This window comes from Xenopus laevis, chromosome 5L, assembly GCF_017654675.1.
Source record: "Xenopus laevis strain J_2021 chromosome 5L, Xenopus_laevis_v10.1, whole genome shotgun sequence".
NCBI lineage: Eukaryota > Metazoa > Chordata > Amphibia > Anura > Pipidae > Xenopus > Xenopus laevis.
Window position 1 is genome coordinate 111,393,698 of NC_054379.1, and position 25,515 is coordinate 111,419,212.

The 25,515-nt window shown below is 39.1% G+C and overlaps 1 protein-coding gene across 1 annotated transcript; it reads right to left on the reverse strand.

The window, feature by feature from the left end:
* Positions 1-18,020: 18,020 nt before the first annotated feature.
* On the reverse strand, positions 18,021-22,265 carry gmnc.L (geminin coiled-coil domain containing L homeolog). Its single transcript, XM_018263597.2, has 5 exons — positions 22,182-22,265; positions 21,190-21,364; positions 20,799-20,884; positions 20,409-20,525; positions 18,021-19,348 (listed from the first exon to the last, which is right to left on the reverse strand). The coding sequence occupies exons 1-5, from the start codon at positions 22,221-22,223 to the stop codon at positions 18,779-18,781; spliced, it is 990 nt and encodes a 329-aa protein (XP_018119086.1). The 5' UTR covers positions 22,224-22,265; the 3' UTR covers positions 18,021-18,778.
* Between the last annotated feature and the right edge of the window lie 3,250 nt (positions 22,266-25,515).

Genomic DNA, 25,515 nt, shown 5'->3' on the forward strand with positions numbered 1-25,515 from the left:
AACCCGGTGGGCCCCGGCCCTCATGGGCCCCCACCGGCCCAGACACGCTCCCCGTTTGGCTGGGCCCATAAAAAAATTGCAGGCCAGCAAGGCGGCGTGCATGAGCACTGCATCCATATATACACAGCGGGGGGCCCTGAGGTATGGAAGCCGGTGGGCCCCCAAGGGTCCAGTCCGACTCTGAATCAAACTGTATAGGAAATGGCTTGTGGGTGGGAATTGTATGCTCAGCACTCTCTTTCTCTTCATGGTAGGGATGTCCTTCCTCTTGTTTTTAACGCTTAGGGGCAGATATATTAAGGTTTGAGTTGTGCTTTTCATGAAAATTTTTTTTTTGAGAGATTTATTATACCCCAACCCTGGAAATAGCTTGAATCCAAAAATACTCCAGCTAAAACCTGTTGAGGTCATGTAGGAGTCAATGGCAGAGGTCCCTTTTGAAAATGTTAATAGCCTTCATGATGTTCGATTATTTTTGGAGGGTTAAGCTCGAAAACTCTATCAATTCAAGTTTTTTTTTACCGAAAACTAGATCAATGAGAACTCGCTGACTCAAGTTTTTTCCATTCAAGTTTTTTCTTAAATAAGAAACCATTCGAGTTGTGAGTTTATTCGAGGTTTAAAAAACGCTCACCTAGTTCTAAAATAACCCCCTTTATCTTGAATAGTGATGAGTGAATCTGCCCCGTTTCACTCCTCTGGAAAATTCATTTTTGTTGCGAGCTACATTAGAGTCTATGGGCTTTTTTTTTCAGGACACCTTGTTTCTGCTTTGCGGCTTTTCACTCAGTATAATGCTACACACATGCCCTACATTGTTAGAGGACCTCCTATCCACTAGGCTACAACTGCTTTTTCAATAGAAAAAAAGAAAAAGTACCATCTATAGTTTATATATTACTACTAGCTTACAAACACAGCCACAACTTATAATAAATCTGAACAGATAATATCTGGGTGCTTTGTATCCCACATACAAGACATACAGACAGTGGGACGGCTCAGATCCCCTACATGGTACAATTTTTCTCTCATCACTAATCTTGAATTAATTGTTGATCAGACTGGTGTTTAATTTTGTACTGTTGTATATGCACATTAAGGGGGTTATTTATCAAGCTCCGAATTTATCTCAGTATTTCTAAGATAAAAATCCGAGCAACTCGGAATTTCCCGAATGGACCTTATTTATCATTCAAAAAAATGCGTTCGGGCAAACCGGACCTTTGCCTGAAAAATCCGAAGTTTTCAGACTTTTCTGCAAAAACCACAAATTTTTCGGAGTTTCCCCCAAATCCCCGAAATCATCGGATATTAGTACTGACAGCAGCACAGACACTGGGACCTTCCCCACTGACTTCCCCATTGAGCTTTGAGATGTTGGGTTTTCGGTTTCTGAATTTTCATACCATCGGACTTTAATAAATCCCAACAATGCTGAATTTTTTTTAAGGTCTGAAAAATCTGAATTTTTGGGATTTCTGGTATTTGGAGCTTAATAACCCCCAAAATATTGCTCAGTTGAAGGAAGAAAAATATGATCTCTGTTTTTTGCACTTTGCACAAAACACTTGCATTTGTATTTGAACCTTGTATATAACAGGTAGTGGGAAACGTATCATTCAAAAATTTGGTCTGTATTTTTGCCTCAACAGGGATTAGTAGAACAGTTTTGGATGAAATGCTTACCTTGTCAAGTAGTTATACAGGTAGGGGATCCTTTATCTTGAAATCCATTATCCAGAAAGTTCAGAATTACTGAAAGTCCATCTACCATAGACTCCATTTTATCCAAATGATCCAACTTTTTAAAAATGATTACTTTTTCTTGGTAATAACAAAACAGTAGCGTGTACTTGATTCAAACTAAGATATAATTAATCCTTATTAGAAGCAAATCCAGCCTATTAGGGTTATTTAATGTTTCATGATTTTCTAGTAGACTTAAGGTATGAAGATCCAAATTATGGAAATATCCATTATCCAGAAAACCCCCGTTTCCCAAGCATTCTGGATAACAGGTCCCATACCCATTAACGTTTGTGCAATTAAATATTTATGCTTCTTTCCTATATCTCACAGATTAGCAGGCAAAGAGTACAATTCTATGGTATTCTTAAAATATGTAATGTTATAACAACGTGATCTTTTTAGTAAAACAAAAACACCCTGATAATTCGAAAAATACTTTTTTTCACCTATATAAAATGTGGTTAGATTGTGGACACATGTACATCCCCCCAAGCACCAATTATAACTGATGACATAATTTAACTCTATTTATAAGGATTTCATTTACACAATATTGATAACTTTTTGTGTATTATATAGTGAATAATGTACTCTGTATTGTAAAATATAAGGATATTAAAAGCCACTGGTTTGTTCTATGACTATATAAAGTGTTTTTTTACAGGACATGGAACTCCAAGATGACTTCTCATATCCTCATATTTTACAACAGGGAGTACACAAGTTATTATAATGCACACCTGAGTCATGTGACAAAAATTACATCATTAAGCACCAATTATAACTCATAACATCACTAAGCACCTTTTATAAGGATATCATTTAAAGGATATTCAAGGCTCTTGTGTAATAAATATATATTATGCTGTACTGTAATTTATACATTTTAATACTGTAATTTGCACTAGACTTTGGCAATATGTTTGTTATCATACAGACAAGTTGAGACTTGTATCAGAGTGTTTAGTGAGGGAGAGGGATAATAAAGACAATAAAGGTGTTACTAATCCCTGCCACTTTATTCCTTCACATCTTGTAGTTCTAAAGGGATTGTAGTTGATCTGTAAAGTACTGCTTGAAGGTTTAAGGATAATTGGTTTATGCAAAACACATGTCTGCCACTACTAACTCCAGTGGGGAACTAAACTGTAGCTACTAAAGACAGACTAAAAGCACAACATTTTACTGCTAAAGTGACTGCCTCTTTTGAGGCTAGAACACAAAACAAATTGCGGTGCAGACAAAGTATTTTATATTTATTCTGACCTGCACATAAAGTTTTTAAAATGGGTGCACAAATGATTTTTTTGCACACATAGCCAAGATGGCATTAAACACACTGTAAATGTATTTGAAACTACCCATAATTTCTACGTTTATCAGCCTGGAACAAGTGTTGGCTATGGATGAAACCACACAACTGGAATATGTAGCTCCCATTTATCTCCTATTTCACGAGTACCTTCTGTATATTGTAAGAAGATTCTCACCTTATTTTAGAAATTAAAGGAGAATAAAAACTCCATTTGATGGGGGGTGCCCTAACATTTGGCACCTCCATCGATTGTAACTTTCATTCTGCTTTAAATACTCTCAGAAGTAAAATCTGTCTGCCACGGATATTCACAGACATTCTGCAAGAGAGGTTACTGTGTGTACTACACCACAATCACTCTAATATGGTTGGTCCCTTATCAACAAAATAAAACCATAATTAATGATTTACAGTTTATAGTACAGGTATGGAATCCCTAATCTGCCAACCCATTATCCAGAAACCTCCAAATAAGTGAATGCCATCTCCTATAGAGTCCATTTCCATCAAATAATTATGTTTACAAATGATTTCCTTTTCCTGTAAAACTAAGGGCAGGACAACACGGCCGATTCAGCTGCGATCCGATGCGCTGCGCAAAATCGCGTCACGTCTAATGTGTAAATAAGTTCAGTAATGTCAGTGTCGGATTGTGTTGCATTGTTGATGCGACGCGACACGACTGTCGGATGCAGACGCAGCGTGCACGATCTGACAGTTGAATTACTTACCTTATTTCCGTTGCATCCGACGTGACACCTGCGATTTTGCACGTCGGAATCGGCCGTGTAGTCCTGCCCTAAAACAGTTTGTTGTTAACTAAGCTGCACAAATCCATATTGGTGGCAAAGCACTCCTATTGGGTTTATTTAGATGTTTAATTATTTAACAGGTACGGTGATCCAAATTACAGAAAGATCCTTTATCAGGAAAACCCCAGGTCCCATGCATTCCAGATAATAGGTCCTGTACACGTAAAGGAAATTCAGAAAAAAATATGAAAATTTGTCAACAACTTAGAAATATTTATTATTATCCTTTATTTATATAGCGCCAACATATTCTGCAGCACTTTGCAGAGATTGTTTATCATTCAGATAAGTCCCTGCGCCCCAGTGGAGCTTACTATCTAAGAACCCTCTAACCACTGTTCTGCCTTTTTATCACTGTTTATGAGTTTATGTAGATGATTGTTTCTAAATATGTCCTGCATGTACTTTATTTAGCCTACTGAGTGACTCCAAGCCATTTTTATTACTGAGAAGCGCCATTGATTTATGTATGAGAGTTGAACATTGTTGCACTTCTTAGAGCGTCTCTACATAATTTGGCCTTTTGAATCCTACTCACCAAAGTTCAAAAGTTTGTCTTTTAGCGTCACATCACTGGGCTTGTTAAGGGACTCATTAATGCAGTACAAAGATGACATAAAAAAAAAAGGTGACAGTGAGTTCTGTAATTAAGGATTTTGTTTAAACAGAAACCATTCAAATCCTAATTTTGGGCAGGTGCCTACAGTCTCATCAGTGTGTGAAGTGTGCATGATAATGAATGCAGACAAGTACACCTTGGCTTAATGCAGGCGTCTGTATTTAAATGCCAAAGGCTACAGTATTTCATGTCATACTGAGTGCCACAAGCCCAATTTTAAAAACTGTCCATGCAATGACACACTTTACTTTGAAAAATAATTCATTATCTCAGTGTGAAAGGCAAAGTAGCATACAAGTACAATCTACTCTCCCAGTTTACAGATGTACTACTGTAATTCTTAATGTGGATCCTTGCTTTCTAGTAAACCTCACATTAATGTGCATTAATTTAAAATAATATAATGTATTTTTATTAGATACATTTCCATAATAAGCCTTAAGGTGGTCATAGACGTAACAATTACGATCTTTCTTGGAAAAGATCTTTCCAAGAAAGATCGTTTGTTTCAATGCACACGTGTAGAGCTGAATCGTCAGATATACAGGTAGATATACGGGAAGAAACAATAGAATTCTACCTGTATCAGCACTAACAATGGCCGATGTTTGGGTCCCTTCAAAGGCACCCGATCAAAATTTCCTATCCAGCCCGATCGACGAGCTGACCAATATCCAAGTCTTCTGCCGATATCGGTCGGCTCTTTTTCCACCATACACGCAACGAATATTGAACGAAATTTTTTTTGTACGATATTATCTGTGCGTCTATGGCCACCTTAACAGACATCCCATAAATTCTGGAGCAGAGTTATGCTACTGCATTTACCCTAACCCTTACTGATTAGGACTGGCTGCTTTGCCAATGACCTAGGATCACTTTATAAATCACTTATAAAATATTTTGCCAGGCACTGCAGATTACTTGAAAGTGAGATTCTCCCTTAAAGTTGTACTAATGCCTTTCTTTCAGTGCTGAGAATTTGACCTTTGACAAATAGTCCACATTTTATTATTAAAAAAGAAACACCAACAATCTTGCTAAGGTATCTGTGTCATTTATTAAGCTTAGACTGTTGGGTTGAAAGTAAATGACAAGTAGAAGTGTCTTTCCCAGGTTTACCTAAGAACCCCCAAAACCTTATATACTGGATGATGTTAAGATAGAACCATTAAACAAGGAACTTAGCTTTTAACTGTGTAGATTTGAGTCAGTGCTGTCAGTCATAGATTTGCTTTGTTAGCTTACCTACAGCTAATTGCTATGTACTATGCTTATAGATCAGTACTGTGTTCAGTGCAGTACAGTATAGATTTTTAGGGTTTCAGGGTGACAAGGTTCAGTACAGTCAGTACAACAAAATCTAAGAGTCTCCAAAGAAAAATATTGGGATAAACTTCATGTATTGCTTGGGATTCTTTCTCAGTACCCTTATTTAATAAACATAAATAATATGTCCTAGAATAAATAATGTACTTCTGTGCATATGTAGGTGCTTCGGATCACAAGGCAGAATTGGGTAATGCACAGAAACACATTAGTGCATTTAAAAACTTTTGGCATATTTGTAGCTGACATAAATTAGCGATGTTCTGTGAATTCCGAGCAAGTAAGGCACTTTATATATATACGAAAAACCTCTAAAAAGAATTGTCCTGTTGCAGTTTCCTTATTGGAAACCATAATGTACATTGATTTGGGTGATTTGTGGAAAGCACATATAGTTTGAAGCAGTGATCCCCAACCAGTAGCTCGTGAGCAACATGTTGCTCTTTGACCCCTTGGATGTTGCTCCCAGTGGCCTCCAAGCAGGTGCTTCTTTTTGAATTCCTGGCTTAAAGGCAAGTTTTAGTTGTATAAAAAACATGTATACTGCCAAATAGGGTCTCCTGTTGGCTGCAAGTCCACATAGGGGCTACAATATCGATTTACAGCCCTTATTTGGAACTCACAGGAACTTTTTGCATGTTTGTGTTGCACTCCAACATTATTTTATACTTGAGTGTGGCTCATGGGTAAAAAAAGGTTGGGGACCCCTGGTTTAAAGGAACAAAACCTTCTAAATCGATGTAATTAAATAAAATTTACGGCTGTGCTTAATCCGTAATGTGCTCTTAGAAGCTTGCTTGCAGTATGCTACAGGTAAGGACCATAAGTAAAGTCAACATTGCATGTTTAGCAATCACTTTGTCAACTGTATTCTGATTCGGTATAAAAGTTCTGCACTAAAAACATGCTATTTATGATCTAGTAGTTTGCTTAACTGTTCCAGGCTTATGTAAGAGGACTGTTATATTAGTACAGGGATCCCCAACCTTTTGAACCTGTGAGCAACATTCAGAAGTAAAAGGAGTTGAGGAGCAACACTAGCATGAAAAATGTTCTTGGGGTGCCAAATAAGTGCTGTGATTGGCCATTTGGTAGCCCCTATGTGGATTGTCAACCTACATTGAGGCTCTGGTTGGCAGTGACACTGTTTTTTATGCACCAAAACTTGTCTCCAAGCCTGGAATTCAAAAATAAGCAGCTGCTTTGAGGCCACTGGGAGCAACATCCAAGGGGTTGGGGAGCAACATGTTGCTCACGAGCTACTGGTTGGGGATCACTGTATTAGTAGAAGGGCTTTCTCCTTGTTTTAAAGCAGCAAATGTCAGCGTGCAGGAATCCTTTTCAGCGGTCCTCCGGAGTAACTAGTGTAAACAATGCAGGTGCATCAGAATGACACTAGCCCCTCCCCTCCCTCCCCTGGCTCACTATTGCTGTGTTATCCAGGCATCTTCCCTAGCCGCAGTTATTTGTAATGACCATTATTAACTATTACTATAATGAAGGGGGTTTTAGAATGCAATCATGTAAAAAGTAGCTGGAGGGTTCACCTTTTGAACTAATTAACCGCGTTGTGGACAGTCTAAGTCAACGCGGGGCCTAAGAAGACATGTCTAGACTGTTCTTATGCATTGGCTTGCATGTGGGGTAGTGGCGTCTTTATCTTTGTTTTCTGGTCTTGAAGGGTTTTTTGTTTTTCCAGTTGGCCTTAGGCAGATGTAAACATTTAGAATCTTGAAAAACAATGATTTTTAAAGACTGGGTGGTAGCAGGGGCCTTTTTCTTTTTACTTGAAAGTCAGACGCGGAACCGTGTTCGAATGGTAGTGTTTGTTTGTCTGCAATAGGACCCAATGCTAAAGACAGCACTGGGGACATCAAAAGGCTCTTCTCTCCTGAATCAGATACAGTCTTGTTTACAGAGTCAACTTTCCATGGAAATTATGCTACCCACCCTGGCATACGAGTAATTATGAGGCCTTGACACAATACATAGGCCTCCTGCCAATAACACACATTCAGAGCCTCTGTTGAGATGCATACAGACTTCAATAAGCTAATAAGTGTGGATTTATTTTAGTTAATTCTCTTTCTCTATTCAGTAGAATAGCAATTAGAAATGCTTCTAAAACACAAACACCAGTATGAGCTTTTTTTTTAAATTAGTTATAACATCAGCATGGAGCTTTGATGTTTATCTATGTATGTTTATCTATGTATCCCTTTATAAATGGACTAAATTCACTTCTCCCAAAGCCATTGTTCTTTTTTAAGGCTGAAATAGTCAAAATCTATAACAAATTATAAAAAAAAACCAAAAGTTTATTTTAGATAAATCAGAAGTGAAGTGCTTATCCTCAGCAACTAAATGTGCTGTATCTGTGTAGTGGTTGCTGCTGTTTCAGTACCTTGGCCAGAGCACAATAGCAGAAGCCCTGCAGCCCACACTCATTGTTTGGTGTAAGGACAATAGCATTCAAGGATGAGACTGAGGCTCCATACACTGCTGTCAGTCACTGGCTCCATACACACCCAGGTATCACAAGATCTGTCAAGCAGGCTGATTCTATAAAGCTTTGCAATTGTTTTTGCTAAGAAAAGATCATTACAGTTAATAATCAAATGAATCAAGAATCTTCAGGGTTTATTATTTAAAATGTATCTGATTTCAAGAACCACTTTAGTTTTCGATTCATTCCACTCCAATCTTTTCTGTCTAACAGCAGGAATGCAGAGTAATTCCAATTTTGGATTGAACACAAGACCATAATATGTTGTTTTCTTGAGTACTAATATTACATTGATAAGACAATAAAATTAGCAAGATGCAATATATGTATGATCTCTTTCATCAACTAGCTGGAAATATATATCTAATTTAATCTCTGAACAGAATGCACAGTTGCAATTTTCTTGGGAAAAATCTGATCCATAATTCTCATTTTACTCAGGGGGAAATTCCTATTGCATGCAAATGTATTTTTGAATGATTTTCCATAGTAAAATGAAAGAATCCCACCCACAAAAATACCCATTGACGAATACTTACCTCCTTATTAAAGCCAATAATTTAAGCTAATAAAGTCAATAATTTAGGCTAATTAAACCACTAATGATCATAAGTTCTAAGGACTGTTATGCTAATAAAATCAATAATTGGGGGTCAATGCCCAAGGTTTTAGGACTAAAGTCACAAATACTCTCACACTGGAGTGACATAATTATGCAATTAGCAGAATTGCTAGCCTCCTCGTTAGCACCACCATACATTAACTTCTTAGATTTTAGAGAAGGCTTCTAATCAAGGGGCCTACAAGTCCCATGATCGTCTTTAGTATTCATCATACCATACATCATGTTTAATTAGCCATGCAGTTTGCCATGATCCTAAGCAAAGTGTTTACAAAAAAAAAATAACACTGTGGTAGTGGTGGTGTACAAGTCTTTTCTTTTTAATATGCCAGTGAGGAAAAAATATAACGGCAACTACAAGTCCCATCATCCTCAGCAAGCCTGTGCAAAAGGAATTGTAAAAAATACAACAGGAAGGGAGAAGCACATATCTGCAGCACATGCACTTATCACATAAATGTGTGAGTGTTTATATCTTTAATATATTATAAAAGAAGTTGACCACACTCAATATCATTTTATCTAACATTGTATCATTTTGCAACTTTTTCTTTCTTTGCTTTGCTATCATTTTATTTTATTTATTTTTTAAATTCTAATTTTTAACAATTTTGACAATTTAAAAAGAAATCACCACATAAAAAAAATATTGTACTTTTTGGATGTTTGTGCAAAATCCCTCCTGCTCAAATGCTATAGAAATGTCAGTAACTGATTTAGCTGATGTAAACTATGATATTGTTTTCTGACTCAGTGTGCTTTGTATACATGTAGGTCTTCAATAATGCAACAGGGCTCATTTACTAGTATAGTGCAAAGAGCAAATCGGCATGCACAAACACTACATTAATTTGTAACTATTGCTCATGTGTCCCAATGTGCTAAGTAGAAACTATTACATGTAAGTTTACATTGAAGATTTTATGCGGTTTCCATATGAAATGGTGATATCTAGAGAATATTGGAAAAAGAAGACTAAACTTTATTATTTTGTTCCATATAACAAAGCATTGCTAATGTTCTATCCAGTAGGCAGACCTTCTGGCACCAAAATACTTTCTGTATCACTAGTCAGTGTCTACTTGTAGGGTCCAGCTCCCTGCTAGCAACTGCTTTTCAGAACTTAAGTGAATACCTGCCTTGCTAATGAGTCTAATAAAATAATCCTGTCTATTAGAGATGCAGAAATTAGTTTTTATCACAGTTTTACAGGACCCATAATTAAATGAATGTGTTTTCCTTTGATGATAGAGTTTAGAATAAAACAGATAAAGTTTATTATCCATTACTACTTAAATACTGGGATCAATGGTAGGGCTTGAATTTCTTTGTGCATAATGTTGATAATAAATAACACATCTTAACTTCTGTTTTAGCAAATACTTGGTGCTATGCTTTGGAATTATCTTCTGACCTCAAATCAAAACATGCAATACTGCCCCTGTCTTACCCACAGCAACCAACGTTTATTGGGCGATTCTTGGAATTTACAGAAACAGAATGAAGTATAAATCTCAGAAAGCCTATATATTAGGTGAATTAAAGCACAACTTTTTAATAAAACTGCCTCTGTCAGACACCTGTTACCCATGTTGCACTTTAATCCCTTAAAATAAATAATGGTGATTGGTGTTAAAAATACTCTTGAAAGACCATTTCACTTCATCCTGTTTCTCTGTGATTGTTGCACACAGATGGTGATACTAGTGTGTTACCATCATATTACTAACTGATGGGAGGATTTCTGATTCAACAGTAGCTGGAGGGCCACAGGAGAGAAGTTTATGCAAGCATAATATACAACAAATGATGTGTTTTTATAGTTGGTGCTGATATAAATCAAGTCCCTTTATTATCGTCGCAAATTTGTCACTTAAATCTTTGTTGGTTGAACATATTTTGCTGACCTGGGCAAGAGTCACCTTTTTCCCTTTCAGTACTTGACTGAGCATTGAAAACAAAGACAGGGACCAAATGACATGAGCCAAGAAGGAGGCAATGCAGGGACATTAATCAAGCAATAAGATGCAAGAGATAATGCTCACAAATTATTGTGAAAAACAATTAGCAGTCAGGCATAATAGTAAATATTTTACAGTCAAATGTCAGTGCGGGTGAAAAGGTGATGGAAGTTGAAGGCACGTGCCGACTGATAGGTGACGAGTCTGTCCGTGTGCCACGTGTGCTACAAGAAAGGAGAGATGAATGATGGCTCAAGTGCTTCCTGTAGAGCTAGACAAACTGAAAGATCTGAGGAGTGCAAAGAGCAAATAAACTGCAAAACTTGCCTTACTTTTGAACCACATTACAACATTCCTCTACTGAATTCCAGCATCAAACCCCTTTAGGCCTGTATCTACCTCCTGATCAAGGCAGATTTTCACTTAAACTCCCTTACACTGAGGCACAATGGGCTTATGCCAAATGCACCAAAGTAGACACAAGCAGCTCAATGGTGTGCAGTGCTACTGTAGGTGACACCAAGGTGTAAGTGCTTTGGTTTGTCATTTGAATGGGGGCAATTATTTCCCCAAAAAATATTAACATTAGCTTTAACATGTGTATGTCAAATGTACAGCCCTACAAAGGGATTAAAGTTAAGAATCCTGTCTGGGAACTGTCCTCCTTTATTGATATAGGTATTCATGAGCTCCTTTTTATGCCTCCAGACACAAATAGGCACAAAGGACCTGTTACTGTAAAAGCCCTGTTGGATCAATGTTTCAGCAGCAATCCCAATCTCTTAATGCAGAGGCTATGAGGTTGTTTGTTCTGAGGGGATAATAGGATAGAACTGACTTACTCTGACATTATTCTGTTTAATGCATTACATGACTGAACTGATCAGCACTGTGCAATATGTTGGTGCTCTATGAATAATAATGAGTAAAGGCAAGCAGTGCTGAGATACGAGAAAAAATGCAAAGAAATACTTGCTTGTTCCAATGAGTAACCACTAGGGGGCAGGGATATGCCCTATTTTCTGTCAATGACTACCACAGTCTTGATGGCAGTCACTGCACACTGTCAAATGGGACCACCACTCAACTAAAGCTGTAGTAGTCATTTCAGTTGTTTCCTGTATAAACAATTATACTGGATCTGGACCAAAATCAACAAACAGGTGCAATCCAGCAAGAATTCAATTCAGTTGTTACCCCATTTGTAATGCTGCTCTTGCAGCTGATGTTAAATGCAAAAACTAAATATTTCTGCGCTTACCGGAAGATGAATAATCACAGTGCATTCAGTCCTCTGGGAGTAGCGGTATGCTGCAGCGGTCCTTGCGGGTGTATTCGCCGCCCCGGTTCGCCGATCTTGTTAGGTCGAGCTGGGAGATGAAGTTGAGCAATAGGCAGTGGATCAACCTCTTTCAGATTCCAAAGGATAGCGCTCAGCTTGTTCTCCACACTTCCAGGTGAAGCGCTGAGCGCAGAAATATTTAGTTTTTGCATTTTACATCAGCCGCTCTGCACTATTGTGAGCTTCTCCCCCGCCAGGCATGCAGTAGGGAGGGCCGTATACACCTGGATTAAGGAGCGATCACATATTTGAACTGTCTGATTATCGCCATCTCCATGTGAGTAAATCTGAGCGCATAAATATCCATTTCTACAAAGGTTAATACACCATCTAGGCCTCTTCTTCCTTTCTAGGTTATTGCCATTCGAGAATACAGCGCACTAAATCTTTATTCACATTTATCCACAAGTGGGCAAGTGGGCCCACATTCTTGGTGCAGCTGTTCCCCCTCCCCCCTTCCCCTCATCTCCCAGCTAGCGCGGACTACAACTCCCAGCACCCAAGCTTTCTAATTACTGTTTTAGATGATGGTCTAATAAAAATCAAAGTGTCGCATGTAACATACATATAGTACGGAGCCACCAGGATATGTGCATCTGGCACAAATATTTAGAAGCCTTTCCCCAATGAAATGTATAGTGTGTCTGATGTGGAATAAAGACAATTTATTTAAAACACACAGTTATTTTATTGCTGCCCACTGTTGCAAAATATACAATGTGCAGTCTTTGTTCCCACTGTGATAAATTGCTTGCATTGCACATATTTCTTCTTTTAACAATTTTTTTATATATTTCTCCGTTATATTTTTCTATAGAAGTCCTCCATTTTAGCAATACAATCACTGTTACTGCTTACAACTCTGCTTACAATGGTGCCTGCACAGTAGGGTAAATATGGTCTGGGTACGTTTGTAACCACAGTATCAACAATACTTTACTATTTTAAAACCATGATGGTCAGTCGCTGTTTTCAGAACAATACCATATTGTCATTGAATGGGTTTGACATGGCTGGTAGCCCAGCATTCTTTACCCCAATCTGATGTGAATAATCCATTCTACTTTGCCTCCATAGTCCTTAATGGCCTTTCTGACAGAGCTAGTGGTCAAACCTGCATCACAGCCAGCAGACCTTTACTTTGCCTGGGGGATAAACATTTGTAGATACTAAGCTAAGGGTCAGTTGTTTTGCAGGTACCAAAACAAAATGGCCAACTGCTAAAGCTACAAAGAGCTCTGTGGACATTACAATTTTGTGACACACCTGTGATAACTGTCCATGGGAATTTATTACAAAAAGTAAGCAAAAATAAATTGCTCAGTGATACAAAGCCATTTAGCAATGGAAGGGGCTCACTGACTTTTGTTTTGACCTGCATCTCCTTATTGAATGGTTGTTATTCCCCTTCTTAGTATAGCTATACTTAATATATCATCATAAACCCAACATGACTGGGAACATTTTTCCACTGTGAGCAAATGCAACTCATTGTAAAAGCCCAGTCTTGGCAATATACTATGGCAAGACATTGAATGTTACAGCAAAGGGGGATTTTTCTGGGCCCCAGGAATCATATGAGGTACAGTAGCTTGGTGACCCTAAAAGTTTACATTGTTTAGTATCAAATCAATTGTTTGGGGAACATAGAGTTAAAGCTGAACAAATGAAGAGTTGCAGGGGAGGCAGTTGTTTGCCATTTTACCATTGCAATATAGAACAAAATGTGCATTTAGAAATAGATTTGAAATATGAAGTGTGTGTTTGTGTGAAATTAAGGTTTCTCACACTTTGTACACACTTGCAGCCTTAGATAACAGAGTCAAAAGAGCAGAGTAATAGAACTGTGATGAGATCAGTGTACCTGAACCAGGTTAAATGTTGGAACGTTAATTGCAAAGTAGGCTTCCTTAAGGGCTGCTAAAAGTTAAAACCCTAGGAGGAAATTTATATGTATTTGTAAAATAATAAATACTTAGAAAATGACAGAATATATAGATCTCTTACAACTGCCCAAACTGAATAACATCTAAATTGTCTAGTTGTTTACCCCTTTGTTTACAAGCTTTCAGTTGAAATTGGAGACATCCATAATGATATGAACTTCCTGTGTTCCATGAGTCAAGTTAGGCCATAGAGTCCAAAACCCCCAAGACACTCCATTTCACATTTAGGAGTACATGACTGTGTAGGTCAGGCAAGCATTTGATATGAGATATTTCACGTTCCTAAAAGCCTAGAAATGAACAGTTGGTCAGTGCACTGTACTTAGGTTGAGCCATTTTCTTGGTACTACACTTATCCTAAACGCTGTGCAACTCAAAAGAATAGGGCAAATGATTACAGTACTTTTCTTTGCTGCCAATGGCAATCACCATCATATTTCCCTCTGTTGCTTTGTAATGACCGCCACAAATACCTTATGAGTTCTATCCTTACAGGTGCCAATTTATTTACCTATAGTTTTCAGAGGGAGACAAGAGATGTAGGAAGCAACAGTTTTCCTGTAAACTTTAGCAAACTGAGATCTGTCGAGATTAAGCAGCAAGTATAAAGGTGGCCAAAGATGCACGATAATGTCATAGGAATTTTTTTTTCGTAAGATATTTGTTGCGTGTATGGTTGGAGACAAGCCAACCTATTTCGGCAGAAAACTTGGATATTGGTCATCTCACCTTTGAATGCACCCGAACATCGACCATTGTTAGTGCTGAATCATCAGTTACAGGTAGAATCCTATTGTTCATACCTGTATATCTGATGATTCAACTCTACACGCGTGTATTGAAATGAATGATCGTTCTTGGAAACATCTTTTCCAGGAAAGATGGTAATTGTTACGGATATGGCCAACTTAAGAAAGAGTAGAGGGCTGTTATTATTGATAACACTGATCCTCATTGCTCTACACATGAATACCATTTTGTAAGGGGTTCAAGTATTTAAGATAGGGGATTATGAGGTTACTTATCCTAACAACAGGGGCAATCCGCCAGTGAGGCGAGCTTAGTCGCCAGCTAGGTTTCCATTACTGGAGCCGCCTCAGGCGGCAATGCACACAGGAACGGCGCTGCCTAACAAAGAAAGACTTGTGCCCTTAAAGACTAGTTTGCTAGCAATATTAGCACTGGTTCATACTTTAGTGACGAGAAAAAAGCAAAGATAAAAATTGCCTTTACAGAACTTGCAGCTGTACAGTTGTCAATTGAGTGAAGGTTTATGGAAATACAAGTTCCAGTTTGCTCATTGTTTGCAAGAAACCACAGGAGGAAACTTAGCAGAAGGCAGTTGCTAGGGTTTTAAAGGATGGCTGACCCTGTATGGACAGGACTGGCTTGTCAAACAGAAGTGCCCTGCATTGGTAGCTGCCTCACCTCCCTGATTGTCATGCTCCAACATTCACTCCCCATTCAGCCCCAATGATAAGGAAAGATTGTAATCATTCACTTTAAAGGCCACAACTACAGTATGTGAGGTCATTTTTTTGTATCAATGACATGTTTAATCTGATTCCAGATGCCACACCTGCCTGTCCCTAATATTATATCATGCCATTTAGGGCAAATAAAAAACAAAGCAACTCCCTTGCCATACTATGCTTTTTTCCCTCTTATTTGTTTTCAATAGCTTGACTATGAATTGTGGTTGAAGGAATAACAATGGTGCAGATTGCTGCATGGGTTTGGCAACTTTTTGGTTTCATGACTGATATTTGAAATGGGGGGGGGGGGAGTACACTGTTGCCCAAAGAGGCTATTGCAGTCCTATTAAGAAGTGCCAGTCAATGGCAAGTGAAATCAGCCCTTCTGACTTGTGCCACAATATCCTAATTGTTATTTCTGGTTGAAACATTGTGCCAGTAATTCAGCTTCACTATGTAAGTCACAGCATGTGTTGTATTTCATTTGCTAATGTACTGTCAGGTGGTCTCATCCCTGGCTCCGCCCAATTCAAACCCCATAGAGGAAATAATGCATCCTCTTGTAAAATGCAAGGATATTAGAAGTCACATGGGATCTCTATGACCCAGGAATAAAGCAGCAGGTCCAGTGCTTCCATTCTGGTCATGGAAATCCCAGATGGCTCCCAATATCATATCCCAATATACAACAAAGGGTGCATCATTTTTTATAATAGGAAGGTTTAAATGAGTCATGTGAAGTCACTAAGCACGATTTATATAGTGAATAAAGTATCCGTTATTGTAAAATATAAGGATATTATAAGTAAAGTTACATAATATCTTCATATTTTGCAACAGGGGGCACTTTATTATAATACACACTTTTCTGTGAGTCATGTGACAGAAATAACATCACTGATTATAACGGACGACTTTAGCACCATTAAGCACCATAAACGGTGAGTTCTGATGTCATCAGTTATAAACGGTGAGTTCTGATGTCATTTCTGTCACATGACTCACTGAAATTTGTGTATTATAATAAAGTACCCCCAGTTGCAAAATATGAGGATATTAGAAGTTACCTCGGAGTTCCATGACCTGTATAAAGGCCTGTTTTTTTTATATGGTCATGAAACTCCTCTGTAACTTATAATATCTTTATATTTTATAAGAGGGAGTACTTTATTCACTATATATTCTACAGGTTATTAGTGGCTCCTGTGTAATATATTCTCTGAATATAGACTTACAGGATAGTGTTTATCGTAAAGATGATGTCCCTGAATTGTTCAGTGACTAACAATAGACCAGCACTGCACTGCAATAACCCACAGAACCTGTTCCTCCCCATGGGAGACCATGCTGTCCCTGGAATCTGATACGGTGAAGCCATGTTCCCAGTCATCCTCATACCTGCTTGTGTAGTCTGACTGATGTTCTGTATACCACAACAAGTCCCAGAAATAATTTATATCTGAACACAAGTTCTAGCATGGGGCAATTTTATGGGTTAAACTGAGATACTGAAGGATGCAGATTATGGCAATAAATAACTAGTGGTTTAACAGAAGCTGCTGTATAATTGCATCAGATCAGAGAGCTGACCATAGAAGCAGACAATGTTATAGTGCTTCTGCTAGTAAGAGAGTTGTAGTCCAACAACAGAGCGTACAAGAAATATGTAAATGTTAACCAAGTATAGAGTCAAACCTAAAAAACTATAAACTAAAGTGTGAGTTTGTACTAGTTTGCCCACAAGCACAAAGTAATGTATTCCTATGGCCCACCCTTCTCACCATGGGGTATATTTAGCAAAGAGTGATTTTTTAGAGATCGCCACTCTCCATTCATTTCTGTTTTTAAAAAAGGGTGAAAGTGAAAGTTCATCCTTTGATAAATAGGCCTTTCAAAATCCCATAGAAATGAATGGAGAGTGACGGAATTTAACCCTAGTGGTCTGTGTCGATCTCTAACTTCACTCTTTGATAAATATACCCTCATGTCTCATCAGTATGGTGGCTTCATTGTCCCTGGCCCTGTGTGTGAGCTGTCAATCACAGCAGTTCTAGTGACCCCTCTCTGTGCGGGCTACAGCCAGACTGGCAACTAACAACAGACTAAGCACAGATCCTATTGTTTCATAAGGAAACATGTTTTGCTACAAAAAGGATTTAACCCTTCTGAAACAAAGAAACAAGTTACAGAGCACTTAGGTATATGATCTAAATTAACATATACCTACCCCAGGGGGAGGGACAATGGCATGATGACAGCAAGCAGGCCAGTGGAACTGAATGTTTTCTTTAGCAGTTTGTAAAAGCAGATTGAGAAAAAAAGATTGCAGAACAAGTTACTATACATTTCCAGTTTTATTCACATTCCAGTGAAAACAACAATAAAGTGAGAGATGGCATATGGAGTTCTCCTTAAGAACAATATGATTAAACCATTCCTGTGCAGTCCCATAGGTGAAACCAGAGAGGAGTTTAAGAGTCAGTCTGCGTGAAATGCACTTGCATAGAGTAGAAGGCAGTGAAAAGTTATAAATTAACTTTCAGTTCATCTCCCTGAATAACTGATAAATACACAAATATCACCTGGAGTTTATAGGCAGAATGGTGAATCCGTGGGGGAAATATACCACAGAGAATAAGGCAGTGACAATATATTGAGTTTCTCTGGCAGAAAATGAGAGTGGAGCTGGTGCAACTACACCACAAGTATGGCTGCACTTATATCCCAACAGAAAAATACTGTTTGTACATCCTAGATTCTTTTTCATGGAAAAAATAAAATAAAGTCAAATACAAATGTCTTGTAAACAAAGAAAAAGGCTTCGCTAAGTCTCTTGAAACTTGTCTACTGCTCAGTCGGCAGTGAGTTAAATGGATGGGGCAGGCAGAGCTCATATACAGGTTTGTATCCTGAAAGGTTACTATAGTCCATAAGAAAATTAAGAGCATGATGACCCACACACCCACTTCTGAGCTCCAGGTACCTCCAGGGTGCCCCAGTAACAGGGTCTGCCCCCTCTATAGTTACACCAGTGACTGAGGGACTCTCTTTAGAAGAGAATGAAGTGCAATTACAAGTTCTTGAGGGTAGGAGCCCCATTTATTCAGACTGCTTGGGCACCCAAGTGAACTTCCAGCCTCCCTGTGTATCCCTGCGCACAAATGCTTGGCCCTGGGAGAAGCTGTGGGTCTTCACATTGCAGTGGGGTTGCAGAGATGTGGAGAAAGCCACCTCAGTCTTGTTTGGAGCCACATCAGGGTTGTAGCAGGTGGGAGAAGAGAATGGACTGGCAGTCTCACTTTCTGGCAGTGATGCAGAGCTGCATTGGGAAGGAGAGAGACTACAAGAGGCGGCAACTTGGCTGTGTCCAGGGGTCAAGTGGGCAGAACTATACCCAGAGGAGGGAGAATCTTGCCCTGGCTGCAGAGACATGGCACTGTAGTTAGCTGGCGCTGAATCATCAATTGTATCGACATCTTTCAGTCCCAGGGTTTGGAGAACCCAATCCTCTACACCTGGGCTGGACTGGGCTTCACAGGCAATGAGTTCCCCATGCAGATTTCTTCTGGCCCTCTTGGCCTCACTCCCAGGAGTAGAATCACTGCTGAATGGCATCCTTCTCTTTGGGCTGGAGCAGAAGGAAGACTGCCCATTCTGGCATAGTAATTTCTGTAAAACAAAGATTTCCATACATTAGAATCACTTGTGCATGCATGATTAGATCTGCTTTCAGACCCCTTGGTTTTATCTAGATATAATCATTCTGGAAACCTCCTGGTGTTCTAGGACTGTGGTGGGATACAGGGAATTGTAAGTAAACAAGCCCTGCCAGCTGGATATTGCTAAACTACTTTTTTTTTTCCAGATGAATCTAATTCATTATTAGTGACCGTTTTTTTTCTTTAAAGCTTCAATTTTCTCCTGCTTCAGTTTGAAACATTAGTTGCTGACATTCCTCTGATGCTGCTGAGAAATGTATGAACAAATGGAGCAAATTTTGACAGCCAGTGGACAGGCGGGTTTACTGATCAGCTAAAGGCTTAGAAAAACTGAAAAAAATAATACATAGGAACCAACGGATCAAAAGAATTATTCTGTCTGTACTGTTTGAACTGAAGAAAAAAAGTTGATCCTTAAGTACAAAATCCCATCTGCTTCAAATGATGCCTCTTACAATACAAGCAGCACAAATCTTTTGCCTGCCCTTTCAGCCATTGATTTCTGCAGTAAGAACCTTGAGGATCTCTAGTAGGAATGGATTACAGTGTTTGGCATTCCAGCACTCGTGACAATGAGCTTCTTTAGCTGGGTCCTGACTAGTGTTTAGCGCTGCAGGGGATCTAGCCCAGGTACAGGTGCAATTTGCAAGCACACAATACAGCAAACAATAGAGCCTATTGAATAGCTAAAGTGAGTGAGAGTCAGAGTGCTCACCCTGGGCTACTTTCCAGCACCCTTATTAAAGCACTTGCTCCTGGAGGGGAACAGTTTAGCAGCAATTAAATGTGAATACGGGGAAGCCTCTCCACAAACATTTGATATCCAGAAGCCCTTCTTATCTGATCACTATCATAGTGTGATAAATTAGTACTGCTAATTCACTTATTAGATAACTAATTGCTATGTTTGCTATAGATAAACCAATTGCAGATAATGTTCCCCTGTCATTCAACGAGAGATTAGTGTTTATACTAAAGATAGGGAAACTGATCAGGCTTGTAGTACACACCTTGGTCTTTTCCTCTAAGGTTTTCACAAAGGCAGAGTTCAGGTATTCCTTCAGTTTGTTATTTTCCTCGTGAAGTCTGGCAAGCTCCTCTTCCTTCTGTAATAAGGTATCCTGGAGCTGTGGGGAAAGAAATGCACTTAGTGTGGCTGAGAGAGGTGAGAGAGAATCTTCTAAACATCCTACTGTGATCCCTTTACACTGCAGCTGAGCCTTTAGTACTATACCTGATATAATGCCCACCAAGAACGTTACAGAGTGAATGCTCTAAGCAATTGGGATTGACAGTGAAGGATGCAGGCAGCTATTTATCAACAGGGTTAAGGTTTGTACACCCCTAGATTACCCCTCCTATGTACAGTTTTTCAAGTTTTAGTATTCAACCATATTTACCTGCTTATTGGCGAATATCTGGGAAGATAGTTGGTCACCAAACAGATAATCTTCTTGGAGTGAATTCCCCGTGTTATAAAGTTGCCCTATAGGGAGAGACAGGTCCAGGTGTTAACTCAAGCAAACCGAAAGCAGAACAAAATACAGGGGGTGAAATTAAAGTGTGGGAAAGACTTAAATAATCTATTAATTTGCTTTAAACTAATCTTATCTGTGTAAATGTTAGTGCAACATTTAATGTCATTGTATACCATTCTAAATAATTATGAAACTAAAAAAAGGCTGGCTTGAACATTAACAAATGTGAAGGTGAGAGCAAAGTACTTGCATGCATGCTGCCACCTCTTATTAAATTTTCTGATTAATATAATTTAGGAGTGAGGTGACTTACCTTGAGTGTGTGGGTCATGGTTGTTTGATCTGTTGTCCAGGAGACCAGAAGCCCAGAGAGAGACCCAAGTCTCCTTGGAAACATCAACAGTGGAGGCTGACGTTGAAGAAAAGTATGGGCAGTCATAACCCTGACCCCCCGCAAAGTACTGGTCTTGGCAAGTCAGAATAGTGTTCTGGAAAATCAACACAGACGGAGTGCTTGTTAGATATGGTCACATAGATCCTTGTGTGTCTGAGCAAAAGCAAAGAGACTTCGGGGAGGTAGCGCTCCATTCTCTCTTGTACAACTCCAGCTATTCACTGAGCATTGTCCTGTTCAACATTGTGAATGGGAATCCAAATCAGCTGGCAATGGACTTGCACCCAACCACTGAGATTCCTCTAGATGCCAAGACTCCCAGCAGACACCCAGCATTCTGCCCCTCTCCTTTACACTGACCCATTCATTATTACGACTTGAAGGAGGCAGCAGCGCGCCAAGTGCCGGCAGAAGTACAAGCAGCAGCCACTGACCTACTCTATCTGCCAGTGCCAAGTGCCAGACACACAGAATAATAAATCTCCTTTTAGCCTATGTGCAGGTACAACTCTCACACTATGCAGAACTTTGCAACACAGGGAAGGACCAAAAAGGACAACTGCAAGCCCCCACTATCCAGGGGGTAGTGCAGGTAGAAACACTGTAACCCAAAGGCTTTGCAGATTAGCAACAGGAGCTTGCAGTCATCCCAACAATGTTCTCCTTGCTGCATAGTATTTAAAAAGAAAAAGTTACATTCAGTTTCATGGCAGCTGCTGTGTGAGCCAAGATTAAATTCCATAGGAGCCAAAGCACTTCATGCAAGCAGTGGGGAAATACAGAATTTCTGTGTAGGGGATGTTTAAAAAAAATGATCCTACACCTCAGGGAATAAGGAAGCACACTCCTGGAAAGCATAAGGCACCCTAGAGCAATTCCTGAATACAGGGACTAGCACACGAGCCACTTACCATTTTGTTGCTTGAATGTGTTCCTGGCAGGCACTTTTTCATTGAAGCCTCTGTGAGGAGTATTTAAAGGCAAGTGAGGAAGGGCTGAGCTAGAGCAGCCCTAATCTATGGAAGCTGGCCACTCCCCCAGGACTCTGGAAACCCACGAATCTCATTAGGTGCCAAGCTGTCAAATAGGTAACGGCAGCAGCCAGCCTAAATCAAAGCTATTCAGCCCCAATAAATTACCATAAAGAATAAAGTCAGCTTTTATCTAACTCTGCTTACTCTTTTTTTTGTATTAAATCTGAAATGCTCAAAGGGGGGGAGGCTATTATCTATGCCAATTATCACAAACTTGATAAACACAAACATTTATAGTTTCATTATGTAGCCTATAATATACTGATTTTCAACTGCCAGTGCCCTCCCCATACCAAAAGCAGGGAGTTGTAGCACAGCAGCAGGTGGAAGGCAGAGTACGTAGTTGGATTTTACCAGCAGTGTTGGCAAGATTCACTGTTAATATAGTACACATTCTACTTTCTCTATATGAGTGCAGTGTATTGAAGGCAAACATTCTGCAGACCAGAAGGCATAGGCTCTAATCTGAGAAAAGTTGCATTTGAATACAGCTGTGCATTTATAGTGTTTCTAACATTAAATAAGGAAGTGATTATGGACGGTGCAGAGTAGCAGTGCTATTGGGGTTATTGTTGAACAAGCCTCTCAAAGTGTACTTTAACTGGTGATGTTAGTCAGTGCCACCTTCCAACAGCCTATGATTAAGGGAATTTTTCCCGAAACGCGTCAGGCGATGTGAATCCACAATTTGTTGCAATAAATGTTGTCTTATTTTAAGTGCTGCCTAAATCTATTTCTAATTACGATATGTACAGCTGGGGCGCTGGTGGCTGAGCACCCGGGGTTAGTGTGGAACGGATCGGAGGATGAAATCTCGCGAGGGCTGAGTTTGGACTGGCTAACCTTTTTCACCTTCCAACAGCCCCTTATTACTTCGGCTAAGGCAGCATTGGCATAACTGCTAGAAAGTAAGACTGCCAGCATATTTGCTTCTCCCAACTACTACACCATGTGGCTATGTGGCTCCAGACAAGAACAAGGTGGCTAACTGCACCCCCACTGGAATGTGAAGACCCACAGTTTACTTTTGGGCCAGACATCTGTGTTCAGGGATGTGCAGGGAGCTTGGAAGTTTTATTGGGTGCCTAAGGAGTCTTAATAAACTGGGTTTGTGGATATAGTAGATGAAGTTTTGCCATAATGTGGTGTAACCAAGGCAGAGATCTGGTTGCACTTGTGTTTGCCTTTTTTATTAAAAAACATAAATGGGGCCTCATTCTGCTAGTTGGCACGCCCCTTTGCCAAGGTGACCAGTGGGTTAATAATGATGGGCCTGCTTTGTTAGTGATATGGTGGCCAGAGTGCAGGTGAAGTCATAGGTGTCCCACCATTTTATGCAATGGGTGGGATAATTATTTTGCAGGGGGTCTGGGCCTCCTAAGTTACACCCCTGATCTGTAATCTTTTCTGTATATTAGATTTGATGGAATTCATGTCTCAGTATAAAGTCCAGTGCTTATTGGTTAGATACTAAACATTAGATTTAAATATGGTACAGGTATGGAACCTGTTGTCCAAAATGCTTGGGACCTGGGGTTTTCCGGATAAGGTGTCTTTCCGTAATTTGGATCTCCATACTAAAAATAATTTAAAATTAAAGTAAACTCAAATGGATTGTTTTGCCTCCGATGCGGATTTATTATATTTTAGTTAGGATCAAGAACAAGGTAGTGTTTTATTATTATACAGACAAAGGAAATACTTATTATGTTGGCCCTTCGTAATTTGGAGCTTTCTGGATAACGGGTTTCTGCATAATGGATCCTATTCATGTACTGTACTATTATAAGCCCTGGGAAGAGAACACTGATTTATTTGCTGCTAGGTGCATATTGGAATTCTAGAGAAACTGATGTGAAAATAGTTAAAGAAGTCCATGACATAGATTTCTATCTTTGTCTTAATGCACTGTATGGTGATTGAAGAAACTTATTTTTTCACTATTAATCAATGTGAATATTGTTATGGAGCTGTTTTGGATATTGAGTGATTTCTCTAATGAGCTGGTAAGCCAGCAGGTAACAAAAGCAATGTGAGGGGGCTCAGTGGGATATACAGCCAGAGGATTGTGCAAGGCTCCAGTTGTCACTGTTTGCTAAACACATATACAACTATACATGAGCTGAATAAAGAAAACTTTGCAGATCACTTGATATTGTTATTTAAATGAGCCTTTGGGAGCAAGGGTTTGAATGAAGTGTATCTGTTACTGCTATTTTTATTGTTGTGTTTTTTTAACTTTGTCTATTTGATGTTTGATTAACTTATTTCTGATAATTAAGCTACCTGATTTTATGTGAACAAAAAAAAAATCAATCGATTTGTGCCAGCTAGTGCTATAGATTTTGAAGGAGACAAGAAATTAGCTTGAGTAATTGGCAGCCATGTCCAGACAGGAATTTATAGCCTAATATAATAATAAGCTTCTGCAAATACATTTCTCTTGGGTAATAATTTTTAGCCTTACCAAGGAAAGCTTGAAATATGTTTGTAACCAGAGAATGGGTGTGATTTGCCCTAATAATGAGCCATTGAACATCACTAATGGGTTAAAAGGAAAACATGTCTTCCTGGGTGAAATAAAAGAACATCTCCATATGCCAGGCTGTCTTCTTCTTCACCCACTTGCTGTGCCCACAGCCAGCCCAAGGAACAGGTCAAGTTACTTCATTTATCAACCTGTCCAAAAGGATTGTGTACTTGCAATGCATGACTGTGGCCCTCCAGCTGTTGTTGAACTACAACCCAACCATCCCTAGAGAAAAGCTGAGAACTCAACAACAGTTGCAGCCTGACTGATCTAGTCAGTCACAGAACACTTTAAGGGGTTCATTAACATACAGCCGCCTAAATACAGCCACTTTCTTGTTTAATGTTTGAAACATCACACGATTAACCATTAACATTTCTTAAAAATATAAAAAAAAATTAAGCAAATATCAATTAAGGAGGATTAAAACAAAAGCAATAAAAACAGCAGTAAGAAATCTGAGTTCATTTGAACTCATGCTTCCAAAGGCTCATTTAAATAACAATATGAAGTGATCGGCAAAGTTTTCTTTATTCAGCTCATGTATAGTTGTACATGTGTTTAGCAAACAGTGACTACTGGAGCCTTGCACAATCTTCTGGCTAAATATCCCACTGAGCCCCCTTGCATTGCTCTTATTGCCTGCTAGTTTACCAGCTCATTAGAGAAACCACTCAATAC

Coding starts and splice junctions, on each gene's coding strand:
- gmnc.L (XM_018263597.2), bottom strand. CDS start 22,223: ATGAAAAAGTGCCTGCCAGGAACACATTCAAGCAACAAAATG. Junction 21,365..22,181: donor CACATTCAAGCAACAAAATG/GTAAGTGGCTCG, acceptor TTGATTTTCCAG/AACACTATTCTGACTTGCCA. Junction 20,885..21,189: donor CCATGACCCACACACTCAAG/GTAAGTCACCTC, acceptor CTCTCCCTATAG/GGCAACTTTATAACACGGGG.